Below are 15,961 nucleotides of genomic sequence, written 5' to 3' on the forward strand. Positions count from 1 at the left end.
ATGCATAGGAATTAGACACGCTGTTTTTGTGCATTTTCTATCAGCAATTTCTGTCCAACATAAAGAGGCTAATGGCATTCATTAGATAGTGTACCGTAAGAAACAATGTATAAAGCTGTAGCATCTTTTGAGGCTTTTTATTTTCATGGTCTGTATGGCATTATGGAGGCATTATAAGAGTTGTTCACAAACATTTGGATATACAATCTGTGTACCTCTTTTTAACATATGTAATTATAATCTAGAAGTTGTTGTTTATATTGTATTAAAACCAATAAAAATGCTCAAATTTGACTTGATACCAAATCTTTTTACATTGACGCCTATTAAACATTCAGAAGGTTTTCCCCCTATCCTGCAAGATTTTTTCTCAATGGTAAATATGTAAGCTTTGACAGGCTAGACATGCATTGCTGGTTTTTAAGCAACATGTTTTTCAACATGTTTTTTTTTTAAGCAACACAGTTTTTATAAACTGTAAATATACAAGCATAGAGAGCTTGGTATTATTTAATCCAATATTATTATGCCTTAAAAAAAGCACAATTTTCGCTCAATCAGCGCATCTGTCCAACTGATGAAAAATATATCAATCAGTAATTGACAAATTGAACACTAATTTAATCAACGCTGACAGCTGAGATGTCTTACTCTTGAGGGGAAAAAAAACATTCTGTTGTCAGAAAGGAAGTACAAAAAGAACTGAGTGTAATAAAATAGCGTTTCAAAACTCAAAAAGCTTGAAAAATGGGTTCAGTGGCAGATTTTGCTGTGTGTAATAAATTGCTGATATGTCAGTGTTGGAGCTAGTGTACAGTGGTGGCTGAAGTGTCCATGTATAATTTACAGACTGGTGACATAAGCAGAGAGCAGCTGAATAATGACTGTAGCCCATTACACTTTAAGATGAGTTTAGACTTGACGGCTAGAAGGGAAGTGCTGAAAATGAATGCTTTTTGCTGCAGAATAAATGGACGGCAGCGTCGCCCCTGATGTATTGAAATGCTGTTGTACGATCATTTTTCTTGAGAAGCATTAGCCTCGCAAAGAAGTGTGTCTGTGTGTGTGTGTGTGTGTGTGTGTGTGTGCTTTTTTCCCCTGCAAGGTCACCAATGGAAAGACTCACTGAGATTAAAAATTAACCAAGTCCGCCCTCTGCCGCTTAAATTAAAACATGTAAAAGATGTCAGAAGGCAGTTGATACCCCCCTCAGGCCAGCATCTGCGGTTTGGCTACAAAACATTGAACACACACACACACACACACACACAAACACACACGTATTCGCACACACACTCACACCCCAACGCTTTCTCAGTAAGGTTTGTTTGGAAACATGATTGCATTTCTTCCCCTCATTCTCAGTGCTTGTCCATCAGTATCACTGCGGTTGCCAAGATAGTATATGAGATTGATTTCTCTAAGCATCTGCAGGAAAATGTTTATAATAGAATGCGACAGTTTGGGAAAACAGCCAGATCGGGAGATGAGTCATTTACTAGTGACAGTTGTAAAAATAAGTGGGGAGAGTAATTTGATTTTCTCGTTTCAGGATCACTGGCTGGGATGCGGCTCCAGGAGGGAGATATAGCAGTGAGTCTTTTCTTAATGGAGTGAAAATGTGTTGTTTTTTTTGTTTTTTTTTCCTGGCGAGACAGACTTTAGCTTTATTTGTTTAGTTTTAGTAGTGTTTATCATTTTTATCGGTTTTCAGTTCTAGTCCTTGCCCTAGAATACCTTTATTCTTCACACATTTGTGTTATTCCCACTTGAGGAACCCTGGTGTGTTCATGAAATGATTAGAAGAAGTAAGTGTGCTATAGCAGGAATGTGTAGGGTTGGAAACCACTAGATTCCAATCTAAAAATATAAGGTCTTGGCTGCATTTATTTTGCAATATTAACAAGCTATACTTCCACACACTCCTCAGTTTCTCATTATTCATTTCATCCCTTGTAGCTTTTTTTATTCACTCCCTTCATTTTTACACATGCCCAAGCCATATAGTTTCTGTGTTTAAACAACCACCAAACCTTATGTACTGCCTCAGTGCAGATAACTACACTCTAATCTGCAGTCGTACTTGCTCACACTTGTATAGTTTTTTTTTAACCCCTTGTGTCTCCTCTCTACTCCAGTTCATTTACTTATTTGATATCCAATTGCATGTTCTCCCTCAGGTCCCCAAGCCCTTGTCCATATCCTTTATGAGCAGCACTCATCTGTTTGTGTTTTTTTTTTTCATTTTTGTTAGTTAGTGGTTAGTTAGGCTGGAAATAAATCTAGCTTCTTTTTAAGAGTTCCAACCGTTTTAACCATTAAATGAAATATTTTACGTTCCATAAACTAGTTCTGTTCATGTTTCTAAAACCAATTGTTTAAATTAAAATTATGAAATTGATCTTAACCTTATAATATTAACAGTCATGTGCTAACCAAAAAACATGAATGAGCTGGTATCAGTATTCACAAATGGGTTTTGGGCTCCTATGGGTTAAAGATAATTTATATTTCATTTTTGATGTTATGAATTTAATATATAAAAAATTATGTTTGAAGTGAAGAAAAGGTTTATACAAACTTGGAAAGTAGGACAGTCACTAAAGTATCTGTAACAAATGGTACTGACGATGTTATTAACTAACAGAGGGGCTTCGAGTGGTAAAGCGCTGTCACTATAATCAGGAGATTGCCTGTTCGAATCCTGTTTATGTAGCTTGCCATCAGCTACTAGAGCCCTGAGAGAACACAATTGGCCTTCCTCTCTCTGGGTGGGTAGATGGTGCTCTCTCCCCACATCACTCCACATTAAGGGTATTGTCGATCAGCACATTTTATTGGAAAAAATAAAAATGTACTACAGTCGTGTTGTACCACAAGAGTATTCATAGTTGGTTTTGGGCAGTTGAAGTCCAGTGCAGTTTATTGGTATTTTATTAAATGAAACACCCCTAGTACACCTGGACTGACAAACTTTAACAATTGGGCTGTGATTTCTTTTAATGACCTTTATATTAAATACAATATAGGGAAGTAGAACCAGGCAATATATTTTTTGTTAATCAAGGTCATAATTTAAAGCGGATCTTTTACTTTGTGCAGAAAACAGTGTGACCAATCTCAGAAATTCCATTTGACTGTTTCTGGAGATAATGGATGGTATAATGAATCTTAGTATGCAGATTATCCAAGAAACATAATTTAATCATGTTAAATCAAAGTTCTCCAGTGTAATTTCCAAGGTTTCATGGACTATCCATACAGTTTTGTCCATAATGCAAAGTAATAGATTGCAGAATTCATATCAGCTCAACTCTCTTCCTCTGACAGGTGAGTTTGGGCACCAGTGATACCGTGTTCCTTTGGATCAAGGAGCCGAGACCGACAGTGGAGGGCCATATCTTCTGCAACCCTGTCGACTGTCACTCTTACATGGCCTTGATCTGGTAATGTGTTCTAAAGGTTTACAGCTATGTACATGATATTTCTGGGTTCTTTTAAACACATTATTAAGTACTAAAAAAGATGTACACTAGAATTTATTGATAAGCAGCTGTAATCAGGCTGACATCCTGTTGTTGAATCAAATAACTAAAATGCTGCAAGAAAGCAATTCAAATAGAAATAAGTAGTTTCTGTGACTTAACAAATACCACAATTCTAAGAAATATGAGTCTATATAGAAATCCTTGATGTTGAGAAGCCCATTACTGTATGTGTTGATGGTAGTTTAATATAATATACAGCTCTGGAAAAAAAAAGAGACCACTTTTTGATTTGACCAAATTGAAAACCTCTGGAATATAATCAAGAGAAAGATGGATGATCACAAGCCATCAAACCAAGCTGAACTGCTTGGATTTTTGCACCAGGAGTGGCATAAAGTTATCCAAAAGCAGTGTGTAAGACTGGTGGAGGAGAACATGCCAAGATGCATTAAAATGGATTAAAAACCAGGATTATTCCACCAAATATTGATTTCTGAACTCTTACAACTTTATGAACTTGTTTTCTTAGCATTATTTAAGGTCTGAAAGCTTTTTTTAGTTAATTTGACCATTTCTCATTTTCTGCAAATAAATGGTTTAAATGACAATATTTTTATTAGGAATTTGGGAGATATGTTGTCCCTAGTTTATAGAATAAAACAACAATGTTCATTTTACTCAAACATATACCTATAAATAGCAAAATTAGAGAAACTGATTCAGAAACTAAAGTGGTCTCTTAATTTTGACAAACATATCCAGAGCTGGATATGTTTGTCAGTTTACCAGTATCTTCTCCCTTCTTTAGGCTTTAAGTGGGGACAAACAGAAATATCTTGTTGATTACACAATTTATTCAGTAAATGTGTTTAAATCCTTTTCTACAGACAAAAAAATATGTATTTTTTTGTATGAATGTAATTTTTTATTTTTCTAGTTTACATAATCCTGACATTTTACACAGCATAGAAATCAGTTAATTTTAAAGCATTTTTTTAATTGTTATTTTTGGGGCTATATTAGCATTGAAGGGCTATGAAGCAGATACTGTTATCCCCTACCATCCACTGCAAACATAATATTTATTTTTTGTGTTCACAAATAAGAAAGTTAATTCTTACTAATTTACAGGAGCAGAAAGAAATTAAGGAAAGCAAAAATATAATTTAATAAAGCAACTGAAAACTGTATTAAACAACAATAATCTTTACATTGTTATATTGTTTTTTTAACTATCTAAATGAAAGAATATATTACATGCAACTCTTTAAATACACTGATATGCTACAATAAGAAAGTGGTATGTTAATTGATCAAGAATTGTTTCTTGGGAACCCCCTCACCTGTATAAGTTGTGAGAGAATCTTGTGATTGAAACTGAACACTGCTCATGACAAGTCAATGTGAATGTAATTGGGGTTTGAGCCAGACTGATAGAACATTTCATTTCTAAAGTTTGTGTGCATTTAACAAGACATTACCCCCTACAGTGGACAGCGCAGTGGGTGGTAATGATCGAGACTGGTGGCGTCTTGCTTGAATTGTCTATGTAAGACAAGTGATGGTAACAGAAATTGCAGCCTTATTTAATGCAGTCCAGCATTCTTTCACTTGAGACATGATAAAATAGGAAATGATAATAGTTCCTGTCCTATTACATGTGGCATGGCATATAAGTATAAATGACTGCTTATACTGATGTTTCATATTCTGTGTATATGAAAACATTATACTGTAGTGTTTTTATATACACAGTGTGCCTGATGGTTCCTATGACTACTTTCAGCAAGAAAAGGCAGTTCATTGTAAATGTTTTTTGTTATTCTTTCTTTATAGCTGTATTTTATTCATTCCACAAAAGTGCACAGTTCAGTGCACAGCAGTGTATTTTTAATTATTCTAGAATCCACTGCTCTATTCAAACAGAACAGAACTGAAAGCATTCATATACCTGTAAATCTCATAAATGAAAATAGATATTCGTAAAATATCTAGCATATAGACATTCCTTGTATATTCTGAATTCAACTACTTTAAGGTGCACACATTGCTGTCTCAGGTGCTCAATTGTATCCACATGTTAAACTGTCTATGTGTCTGTTTTAACGGAAGAGTGCTGCCATACGAGTGGTATGCTTTGGTCACTGGACTCAATGCCCTGTATGTGCTAAAGGAGTATAATGCACCCTAGATTTTATCTGTGTAGCAGTAAATTGGCATTTTTTTTAGGAGTGATAATGCGTCGAAAAATACCTTTTTTAGGGTAGCTGGAGTGCCGATCAGTATCTGATCAGAACTAGTACTATTGTGTGGCATAAGCCAACTGTCCCACCCATATATCCCCCATCACTGCCATCACTGGTGATGCCATAACACAAGGAGGGTGAAGCATGCTCGGAGAAAAGCGCAGCAACTCGGTTCCGATACATCAGCTCACAGATGCCTTGTGCTGATTGACATTGCCCTAGGAGGGATAAGGAAAAATAGCGCCATCTACCCATCCAAAAAGAGCAAGGCCAATTATGCTCTTTCTGGGCTCTGGCAGCTGATGGCAAGCTGCATAACAGGGATTCAAACTAGTGTTCTCATGATCATAGTGGCAGCACCATAGACAGTATTTTCTACAGTTTACATAGGAAGTTTTAAAACATTTTTAAAAGTTACTTGTCAGGATTTTTTTAGCATACAATGAATTTGTGTATGATTAGTTACACAATAGCTCACCGTGCACTAAATTCAACAATTAACCATTCATACTTGAACTAACACTAAGGCTTTTGTACATGAGAGCTACCACACACATACATCCATACCTGTAAATATACAGTACACACAGGCATTATTTTGCAGCAGCTGGTTCTTCAATGGTTCCTCTTGTCTTGAGACTATTCATGTGTGTTTTCACCTCATGATCAGTTTTTATTCTGCTATCCCATGTTTTTTGGGTATGAGTATGAATGAGTATAAATGTTCTATACTCTCACATCATTTGTACAAACACGGTTCCCCACTCAAAGAACCATTTCAATGCTTATGTACTCACGATATGATACTCATTGTTTGTACATTTTTTTTTTTTTTTTTGCAATACTATATATCGTAAGACAATATTCTGTATGATACTTAACATCATCTGTGTTATTGTAGAGGATAAATATTCATAAACAAGCAAATAACAGGATTTATGGATTTATTGATGTGAGTTTCACCGAATTTGAAGACCAATATTCTTTACAGCAGTTTTTAACCCTGTTCATTTGATTAACGCCACCATGTGGAGTAATGAAGCAGTAACTTTAGTATGTCAAATTGGGAGGCAAATCATAGAGGGAGAGTTTAGAGGGCCTATGTTTCAATAAAATACATAAGGAAATCAATATTTAATGCCACAAATCTATACGATACGGTCAATACAATACGGTTGTAACGACATATCGATATATTGTCCCACTCCTATTATGTATTGTTTGTGAGAGTGAAGATGTCGTCTCTGCAAATGTCTAGGTTCTGAAGGTCTTATGGTCTTCTCTGAAGATCTGATGATGTGCTGCAGTTTTTGAATATCTCATTTGGCGGAGTTGAACCACACTGTGTTGGGAGGAGTAAAGACAGACCTCACAGTGTTTGAGTTGTACCAGCATCTCTTGAGGCATGTTGAAGTTCTTTATCCGACACAGGAAGAACATCCTTCCTCTGCTGGGCTTTTATTTTTGATAGAGTTGTTGATTTCCCACTTCAGGTCCCTGTGGTGATTGTAGTGCTCAGGAACTTAAAGAACTTCATAGCCGTCACAGTTGTATCAGAGATTTAAGTGAGGTCTGAAAGCAGTGGGGGGCTTCTCCTGAAGTCCGCTGTCTTCTGTATAGTTTTGAATGTACAGAGAGCTCCAAGAGCTCCAAGAGGTTATGATTACCCCAAAGGACTTTCTGTTCAACCACCTCCCTGTGAGAGGATTCAACATTGTCTCTGATGAAACCAGTCACTGTAGTTGCTTGCAAACCTCAGAATTATGACTGATCGGTCAGTGGAGGTGCTCCCTTTGGTGTACATCAAGAAGAGCAGTGGGGAAAAGGTATAAGTAAACTGAACTAGGTCTGCATGAAATGGACAATGTACATCAGTCTGTAACAGATGCTGTTAATATATATATAATCAAAAATTAGACGTAAAAATATTAACTGAATGTAGATATTTGGAAATAAAATCCAAATAAAATAAAAAAAAACAATGGATGTTATGTATTATTTGTTGTTTTTAATCTACTGTATTTTTTACACTATAAGGTGCACTTAAAATCCTCAAACTTTCCTCTTATGTATGAATTTTACCAGTCAGTTTTTAAGGAGCAGTAAAGCAATTCTGCTGAAGTACAGATATACAGTAGTTATACAGGAGTTTCAGTTTAGTTCCCCAGCACCGAGACTGGAACAGTATTAGCATGAGCTGCTAACCGTGCTAAGTGCTAGTTCTTTTGCCATTCAGAGGTGAGTATATCAGCCTGCAGCCTGCGTGTTTACTGTGTTAAAACCAACTATGTAGGACGAACCACAATATAATATCTAATATCGCCCTGGCTTACCAAAACACTCAAAATTCGCTAGCGGTTAGCCGCTAATGCTAATGGTGCCGCTCCTGGCCTTAGTGAGAGCCTGGAAGTCTGGAAATCTTAAGCTTACTGTAAATAAACGGAAGCACTTAACTCACCCAAAGGAAAAGTTTTTAGGAGAAAAAACTGTTTAGATTAACATCCAACACTCGTTTGACTTTTAAAGAAAATGTTTTTTTATGAATTACAGTTTTGTTTGCATAGCTTAGCTTTACAGGTCCTGCCATCCAGCAGCAAGACCTGCTGATTTAGAAGGAAAACATGACGACACCCTGTGACTAACGAGTGTCTCTTAGTGCGCCTTATAATCCTGTGCTCCTTTTGTATGAAAATAAACCAGAAAATAAACATTCATTGATAGTGTGCCTTAATTAGTCACAATGATAACAGTTTTCCCTTAGACTGGGTTATTCATAATGCTAACAGCCTTCATTGGCATTGGTTTCGTTTGTTATTTGTTCCTGTTATGTACTGTTATGTAGTTGTAGTTGGAGAAGGAAATAAAAAAAGGATGTGTCTTTCCATAGGAATAAAATGTTTGTAGAAGTAAGTCTTATAGCTGTGTGGGCATTAAAGCAGCAGAGTAACTGTAGTGCTCAGCACTCTAGCGCTGTGTGAATGACTGATTGTAGAGAAATATAAAACTAGCTGCTGACTGAGACAACACTAAAGTTCACCCACACATAGCTACACTCTTTCTTTATGGTGAAGTACTCTCTCCATGCAACATGTTTTAAGCCTCTTTGTTCTGTAGCGGTCTTTACTGACCTTGTGGATAATCTGAAATTTAGTCAGCATTGATTTTCTTTCTGTTTTGGAGTATTTTGGTAAAGTCAGAGGCCAAAGTTATTTAGGTTAAAATTGAATTAAATTTTCAGTCATAATGGGATTTAAGTACAAATATCATGTTTTCTATTTTCTGAAGAGATTTGGTGCATTTTAAAAAATAAAAATATATTCTTTTCTAGGCCTGAGTTTGGGCACCTCATTTAACTTAACAGTATCACAGCTTGAAATCTCTTAGCAACATGTAATTTCTACAGTGAGAATTGTTAAGAAAATGATGTTGTTTAAAGGATAAAAGTCCTGATATTTAGTGATTAAATATGTAATCTGTTGTGTTTGGGCACTTCTGGAGACAGAGACTAACTTGAGTGTAAACTGTGTGAGTGAGACGTTTACCCATCTCCCATTGCGCTTCTGTCTTAACGATTAGTCGATGACTAATCGTTAAGACAGAAAATATTAAATAATCGACATTGTTGATTATATTGACTAATCGTTGCAGCCCTAGTGTGTTTTAATTTGTAGTGTCTGTAATGATAACCAATAGATTTTGATGATATGCAATATTATCGATATTTCATGACCCTTTTAAGCCACTAATTGGTTTTACATTTCATTTTTTAAAAATATTTAGGTATTAGAATTGTAATTAGAAATGTTAAAATATTCTATATTCTGAAACATAATTTAAGTTTTTAAACATAGTCGACATTCCAGCTCACATTAATGGGCCTTAAAAAAATTGCTGGGTGATAGGGACTGAGATTATGTACACATATTTGTTTTATGTTCACTTTTTTCCTTGCTGTTTATTTGCCATTATCCCAAATTAAAGTACATTTATTAATGGGACTTTAGCAAGTAATTTCAGCCGTATTTCAGTAAGATTGTTGTTAGTAGTCCTACACTAATATCAAGATATGTCTTTTAGCTTTTGACCTCTAGTCCTGTTTATTGTTCCAGACTGGCAGCTGGAAAAATCAATTTGACTGCCAGCCACTAGCCTCCCCTGCCTTTTAATAGCCAAGATGGTCTTGTCGTTCATTTTCTTTTACGTGAACCCAACCCAAATGACCCTTGAAATTACCCCATTTCCCTTTTTTTTTACTTCGTGGTCCTTGGCTGTTGACAATGGGTAATAAAAGCCTATAGAAACACACTGTATCCCTTCACTGATGTTTAGTTAGTGTGCACCTGGATGGCCTCACTTCTAACCTGTCGTCTGTGATGCCTCCTCTTCTTTTCAGCTATAAGAATGGCTCTTTGACTAGGGAGAGGATCCGTAACGAGTGTGCCGAAGGATCATGGGAAGGTTTCTCCAGAGCCCTGAGGTCTGTTCCTATAGGAAACAATGGAAATATAGGTGACTGTCGTTCCACACCATTTACTTTACACAGTAAAAACATTAGTAACCAATAAGTGCAGCACTGAAGTGATAATCATGTTTAGTTTGTGCATCAGTGTCTGGCTTAATCAAGGGGAAATTGGGTCAGACGTGTTCATGCACTTCACAGGGTTGTCAGGGTCCCATCAAGGAGTCTCAGTGAATGAGGGGTGATATGTGAATTAAAAAATTATCAACCATAACTTTATGCTAAGCCTTTTTTTTCTCTCTGTTTTTTCTACTTTTTGTTCAGGTATTTATTTCGATGCAATGGAGATCACACCTCCGGCCGTTGGGGTTCACAGATTTGATAAGCATGGCCGATGGGTAGGTCGTTCCTTTGTGTATTTAATTTTGGTTGTTGGATTGTCCTGATGTTATACAGGGCGTTTGGACCAATATGGGCATGCTTTAATTGACTGGGTATGTGAAATCGACATATTTGACATAAGAAAAACAAAAACACTAAGAAACACGAGGTGGACATGCATGAATATCATGCAATATAGGGCTGGTGGTTTTATTGTTATGGCTAATGTAATGTGTGCTTTAATGCAGTGTCTCTTAACCTGTGGTCACCACTAGTGGGCCATGAAGCATTTAGTTTCAGTATTAGTCTTTTGACTATAATATATATAGTATTTTTTGTCACATTTTAGTCATTTAGTTATTATTAGTTTTAGTCTTGTTTTAGTTTAGTTTATTTTTTTTACAACTTTATAACAATTTACTTTAACAGATTAAAAGTTTGTTTTACGTTTTTTTATGGTTTTACTATTTTAGATGTGTGCTGTTTTGTTATTATTTATTGCTAATGTTTTTTAAAACAATAACCTTTAAGTTTTGTTACATTTAAATGATTCTAACGGTAAATGTTTTAAAGTGATCTAAAAAGCATAGCCAACATTTAGCTATTTTTCATGTTTTTGCTAATTCTATGCTATTCTTTTGCTAATTCTATTACTCAACACATAAAAATTATTGAGTTAATGAGTGCCAGTCATAAATATCAATTATTTGAACATGCAGTCAACCTTTTCTTTTAAATAAAGACTTTCAAAGTCAATTGGCGGACTTGCTTTTAAACATGATTTTTAAATGTCACATGAGTTTTGTAACCAACTTCAGTTTAGAAACCGTGTAAAAAATGAAGAAAAGCTGCCTGAGTTTGACCAGTAGATGTATTTAATAGGTAAATACATGTGTTATTAGATTCAGAGTTGAAAAAGAGATTTTAAAAAATAAGTTTAATTTGGAAGAGTTACAACAAGCAAATGTCACACATTCAGTCGAATAGCCCTAAGAAAATTAAGGCATTATTGGCTGACCACAGATGCAGAAGTCTCTTAAATGAAGAAAGAATGATGACTTGTTCTTCAGAAAAAAGCAAAAAAAAAAAAAAAAATATATATATATATATATATATATATATATATATATATAACATATATAAAAGTATTATATATATAACTATATATATAATATATATATAGTTCATACCATGTTTTCAAATGTCAGCATGTGAGGAATGAAAGAGAAAAAATATTTTATATACAACATTAGGTTTGTCTTGTTTATAGTTGTTCTGTTTTCTAGCTGTAAGCAGGTGGGCTATGAGGTGAAGAGGGCTGAGAACTGCTAATCTAATGTACACTGCTCAACATTGGCAACATGTCATTTTAAAATAATTTTGTGTAATATACTGTAATCACGAGATTCCAAATCTCTATTTTCAACTACCAGTCATTCGCAAAATGCACCATGGTGCGCTGTTGCCAAAATGATCCTTCTTGTTATTCTTAAAGGAACAGTTTCCTTGGATTTCTATTTCAGTAGATCTTTCAGTAGTAGAAGTGTTTTCATCAGGATTCTCCTCACAGCCAGTTATGTCCATACGTTCTCTGCATGGTGTACTGTGGGTGAACCGCTGGGTAGATGTTGCCCTTTACCACTGATCTAGGACCGCCCTGCCCTGCCCTGCCCTTACTGCAACCCTGCCCGCTTTCAGACTCTGAGCTGGAAACAGCTCTCAGATCAGTGTGAAAGGGCAGCTTCAATCAACAGTAGGATTTGTGGCTGCCTTATAGTGTGAGCTGAGGTCAGCGTTGCTGCCCGGCTCATCGGTGGGAACGGCTGGGCAGTGAAAGAGAGCTTTGTGAAGTCGGGAATCAGTCTTCTCTCCTGCATTAAAGCCTGTCTTTGTGCTCGGGCCCTGCACAGGTAGCTACCTTCACCCGGGAGGTGGAAATTCGAGCTCTGGTTGAAGGACAGTTCTTGGCAAAGAGGGTGCATGCCCAGAAGCTGGGCTATAAGATCAGTAAGTGTTCACTCTCACTTTATCTCAACCTCATTTTCTCGCTCATGTTTCTCTATCTCTTTGTGTCGTCTCTCTGCTGCAGTAGTCTCTCTCGCATCTTTCTTCCTGCTTTTTCTTTCAACAACACTACAGTTTTCCTGCAGTTTCACAGCTGTTTGTTACCTTATTTAAAGCTTTTAAACTACCTATATATCTGTCTATCTGTGACTTTTTTCTGACTTGTTTGTGGATGTCTTTGAGTCATGTCTGTTTCTAAATCTTTTTTCTGTCTATTTGTAGATCTCTTTCGCTCTTCCCTTTTGTTTCTCTCTGTCTGTTTGTCTATCCATCTATTCGGCCAGTCAGCTGGTCAGCTAGATACTTACCCACCTATATCTCTCTATCCATCTATCTGAACATGTTTTTTCCCTATCTGTCTCTTTATGAATCATGTTGTCTGTCTTCAATCTATTTGTAGATCTGTCTCCCCTTTCTGTTTGTCTGTTTGTGGATATGCCTTCTGTCTGTCTCTTCTGGTTGCTGATCTGTCTGTGTCCCCTTGCCTGTCTGTCTCCATGGATCTTACTTGCCAGTGTATGGTTCTGTTTTATAAGTCTGTTCATCTATCTGTCTTTGTATTGATCTGTCTGTCTGTCCCCATTGTCTGTTTATGTTTCTTTTTTGTCTATGTTTCTGTCCTCCTGTGGAACAGTTATTTTTTTATCTGTCCTACTGTCTTTTCTGTCTGTCTTTCTGTCAGTCTTTCTTTTCATCTGTTGATTATGTCTCATTCTGTTGCAGTGTCTTTACTGTCTGTGGAATTGTCTTGTCGGTGTGTCTGTCTATCAGTCTCCTATAAGTCTCCAAAATAAGTATACACAAAATACAAAACTCTGTTTTGTCTTTCTGACCAATAATCATATGTCTGTACCACTTTAAAATGAGACTACCTTAATAAAGGGTATATAAATGGTTAATTACAATTAGTTTATTAATAGTTTCTAATTAGGTTGTAAATGCCTTAAAAATCATTAATAATCAGTTATAACACATACGTAAAAAGGACAACAATGACCTGTTGTTTGCCAAATAGTGAACCCACAGCCATCTATATTGTTGCCCTTTCTAATTATGTGTTATAACTGATTATTAATGATTTTTAAGGCATTTACAACCTAATTAGTAACCATTAATAAACCAATTGTAAACCATTTTTAAACCATTTATAAAGGTTGTCTTATTTTAAAGTGGTACCCAGCTGTTCTAATGAATGAATTCAGACGCTTTAAAGTACACCAATTGCTCAATGTTGAAATGACATACAGAAAGTGCTACTAGAGAAATATTTCTAGTAGAATGGAACTCTCGGAAGCAGATAAACATAAACCTATAGGCATCATGCTTAATGCCAGGCTTGAGACATGTGGGTATATAACATTGTGCTCTATCCAATACTTTTGGGATCAGTTAGGGAGTTGGATATAAGGTGGGCTGGTAACAATAACACTCTTATCACTAAGAACAATCAAATCCTCATATCAGAACTCTGAAATCTAGTAGAAAGTCTTTCTCTGACAGTAGAGACAGTTACTCCAACAAAGCAATATAAACTATATTTTGTATACGATTGATTTTGAAAGAAATAACAAATTAACAGATGCTTGAATAGTCCTCCCCTTATAGTGTATCTTGTATGCCTGTCCATCTGTAAATGTCTTGTCTGTCTGTCCGCCACAAAAAAACGAAGTACTGCACATAAGGCTGAATATCGAAAATCGATACCAAAAAGACAGACTGAAATGTCTCAGTACTATCGAGTATCGAAAAGGCTAAAACAATTAGCATGAAACTCAGCCTCCTGCCACACAAAAGCAGAGAGTGCGCTCAGAAACATGGACCATTCAAATAGTCCACACAGGCTGTGCTGAAATCTCTCACTCTCTCTCTCACTCACTCTCGTTCGTGCTGTCTCTCCTTTTTTCTCGCTCGTTTTCTGTCTCTCAACCACTCACTCACTCTCTCTTTCTTGTGCCGCCTTTCTCTCTCTCTCTCTCTCTCTCTCTCTCTCTATTCAGAGATATATCTAATCTACCTGACTTAAACCACTACACTATTATTACTGTTCCCTCACAATAATACTTGGAAATTCCAGCATAAAAACAAATTAATAATGATTTTTAAAAAATGTAAGTAATTGACACCACTAATATAATTAAATTTTGCTGATAATTTAATCTAATGCTGATATTCCTTGAAAAGAACTTATAGAAACTGAAATGCATACAGTAATATACTTCGTGAAAAATATTTATAGTTTAAACAGTTGAAGTAACCCTGTTGATTTTGTGCTTAATAAAATGCCACAATCATGCTTATTTTTTGTTCCAACAAGATCCAAAAATATGGTAGAGTGTCATGGTGACAGTATGAGAATGAGATCACTCATATCGGCTGTTAAATAAATCCGTTGTGTGACAATAATTATCGTTCTTGTGTTTTTTTTTTTCATTACAATTTAGAAAAAGGTATCGAAAAAAGTACAGTTTGAGTATCAGTATCGAATTCAAGGTACCATACTGGTATCAGTATCGAAAATTTAACAACGGAACCCAGGGACAGTTAGATGAGGGAAGAGCTCCTGAACACTGCAGTCTGATTATGTTCCAGAGCTCTGGTTTCTTTCTGCAGGGAAATTTGAAACAGTTTAGTCTCTGAACACTAAACACCAGAGAACCTTCACCAGTACACTGAACAAAATTGCCTCTTCACATTTCATTATTGGTCGATAGTGGTTTGTTTTGCTACTCTTGCTCTGACTTTCCTTGTAAATCCTTGTAAAGCACAGCTGTTACTTTTTCTTCTCATTATATTTTACTGAGTGTTGGGCTTTCCCCGTCAGTTTTGTTGAAGCTGAAATCACAGTGAGGGTAATTACATTACAAGCGGGGAGGCTTGCTGCCGACAGCCGGTGAAACAAACACACTTTAATTAAAGCGCGATCAGGTGCTGAGAGAGGGGAGTTCGTCCCAGCCTGAGAGAAATTCCTCAGACTATCAGCCTGCTCACTGCTTGGCCCTTCTGCAGCGCTCTCTCTCTCTCTCTCTCTCTCTCTCCCTCTTTTTCTCTCTCTCTCTATCTGTTCTTGTAGTATCTATCTATCTATCTTGCTTTCTCACTCACTTGCTCTTCAAAATATAGAACCGCTCAGCAGCTCAATCTCTCCAACTCTGAGAAGACTCTTTGAATTACAGTGGAATGACTGGAGGCAGTCAGTCCCACACTAAGTGTTGCAGTAACTCTGTACCACTGTAGCTTTTCTTTCTCAGACTTATTGCACAACAAGAGCAGTTAATCTTTGTTATTTTTAGTATTAATTCAGTTACTGATGCATCGCAGTCAAT

General features: G+C 36.2%; 1 protein-coding gene across 4 annotated transcripts in view; it reads left to right on the top strand.

The window, feature by feature from the left end:
* Positions 1–15,961, top strand: part of xylb (xylulokinase homolog (H. influenzae)) — a 110,333-nt gene that overhangs the window by 15,887 nt on the left and 78,485 nt on the right. For all 4 annotated transcript variants that reach the window (XM_022673875.2, XM_022673876.2, XM_049480278.1 and 1 more), the window contains 5 exons: positions 1,553–1,593; positions 3,331–3,446; positions 10,128–10,243; positions 10,518–10,591; positions 12,485–12,581. In XM_022673875.2, the coding sequence (XP_022529596.2) occupies positions 1,553–1,593; positions 3,331–3,446; positions 10,128–10,243; positions 10,518–10,591; positions 12,485–12,581 (444 nt within the window). The remainder of the gene's footprint in view (positions 1–1,552; positions 1,594–3,330; positions 3,447–10,127; positions 10,244–10,517; positions 10,592–12,484; positions 12,582–15,961) is intronic.

The sequence above is a fragment of the Astyanax mexicanus genome, chromosome 6, assembly GCF_023375975.1.
Source record: "Astyanax mexicanus isolate ESR-SI-001 chromosome 6, AstMex3_surface, whole genome shotgun sequence".
Taxonomy (NCBI): Eukaryota; Metazoa; Chordata; class Actinopteri; order Characiformes; family Acestrorhamphidae; genus Astyanax; species Astyanax mexicanus.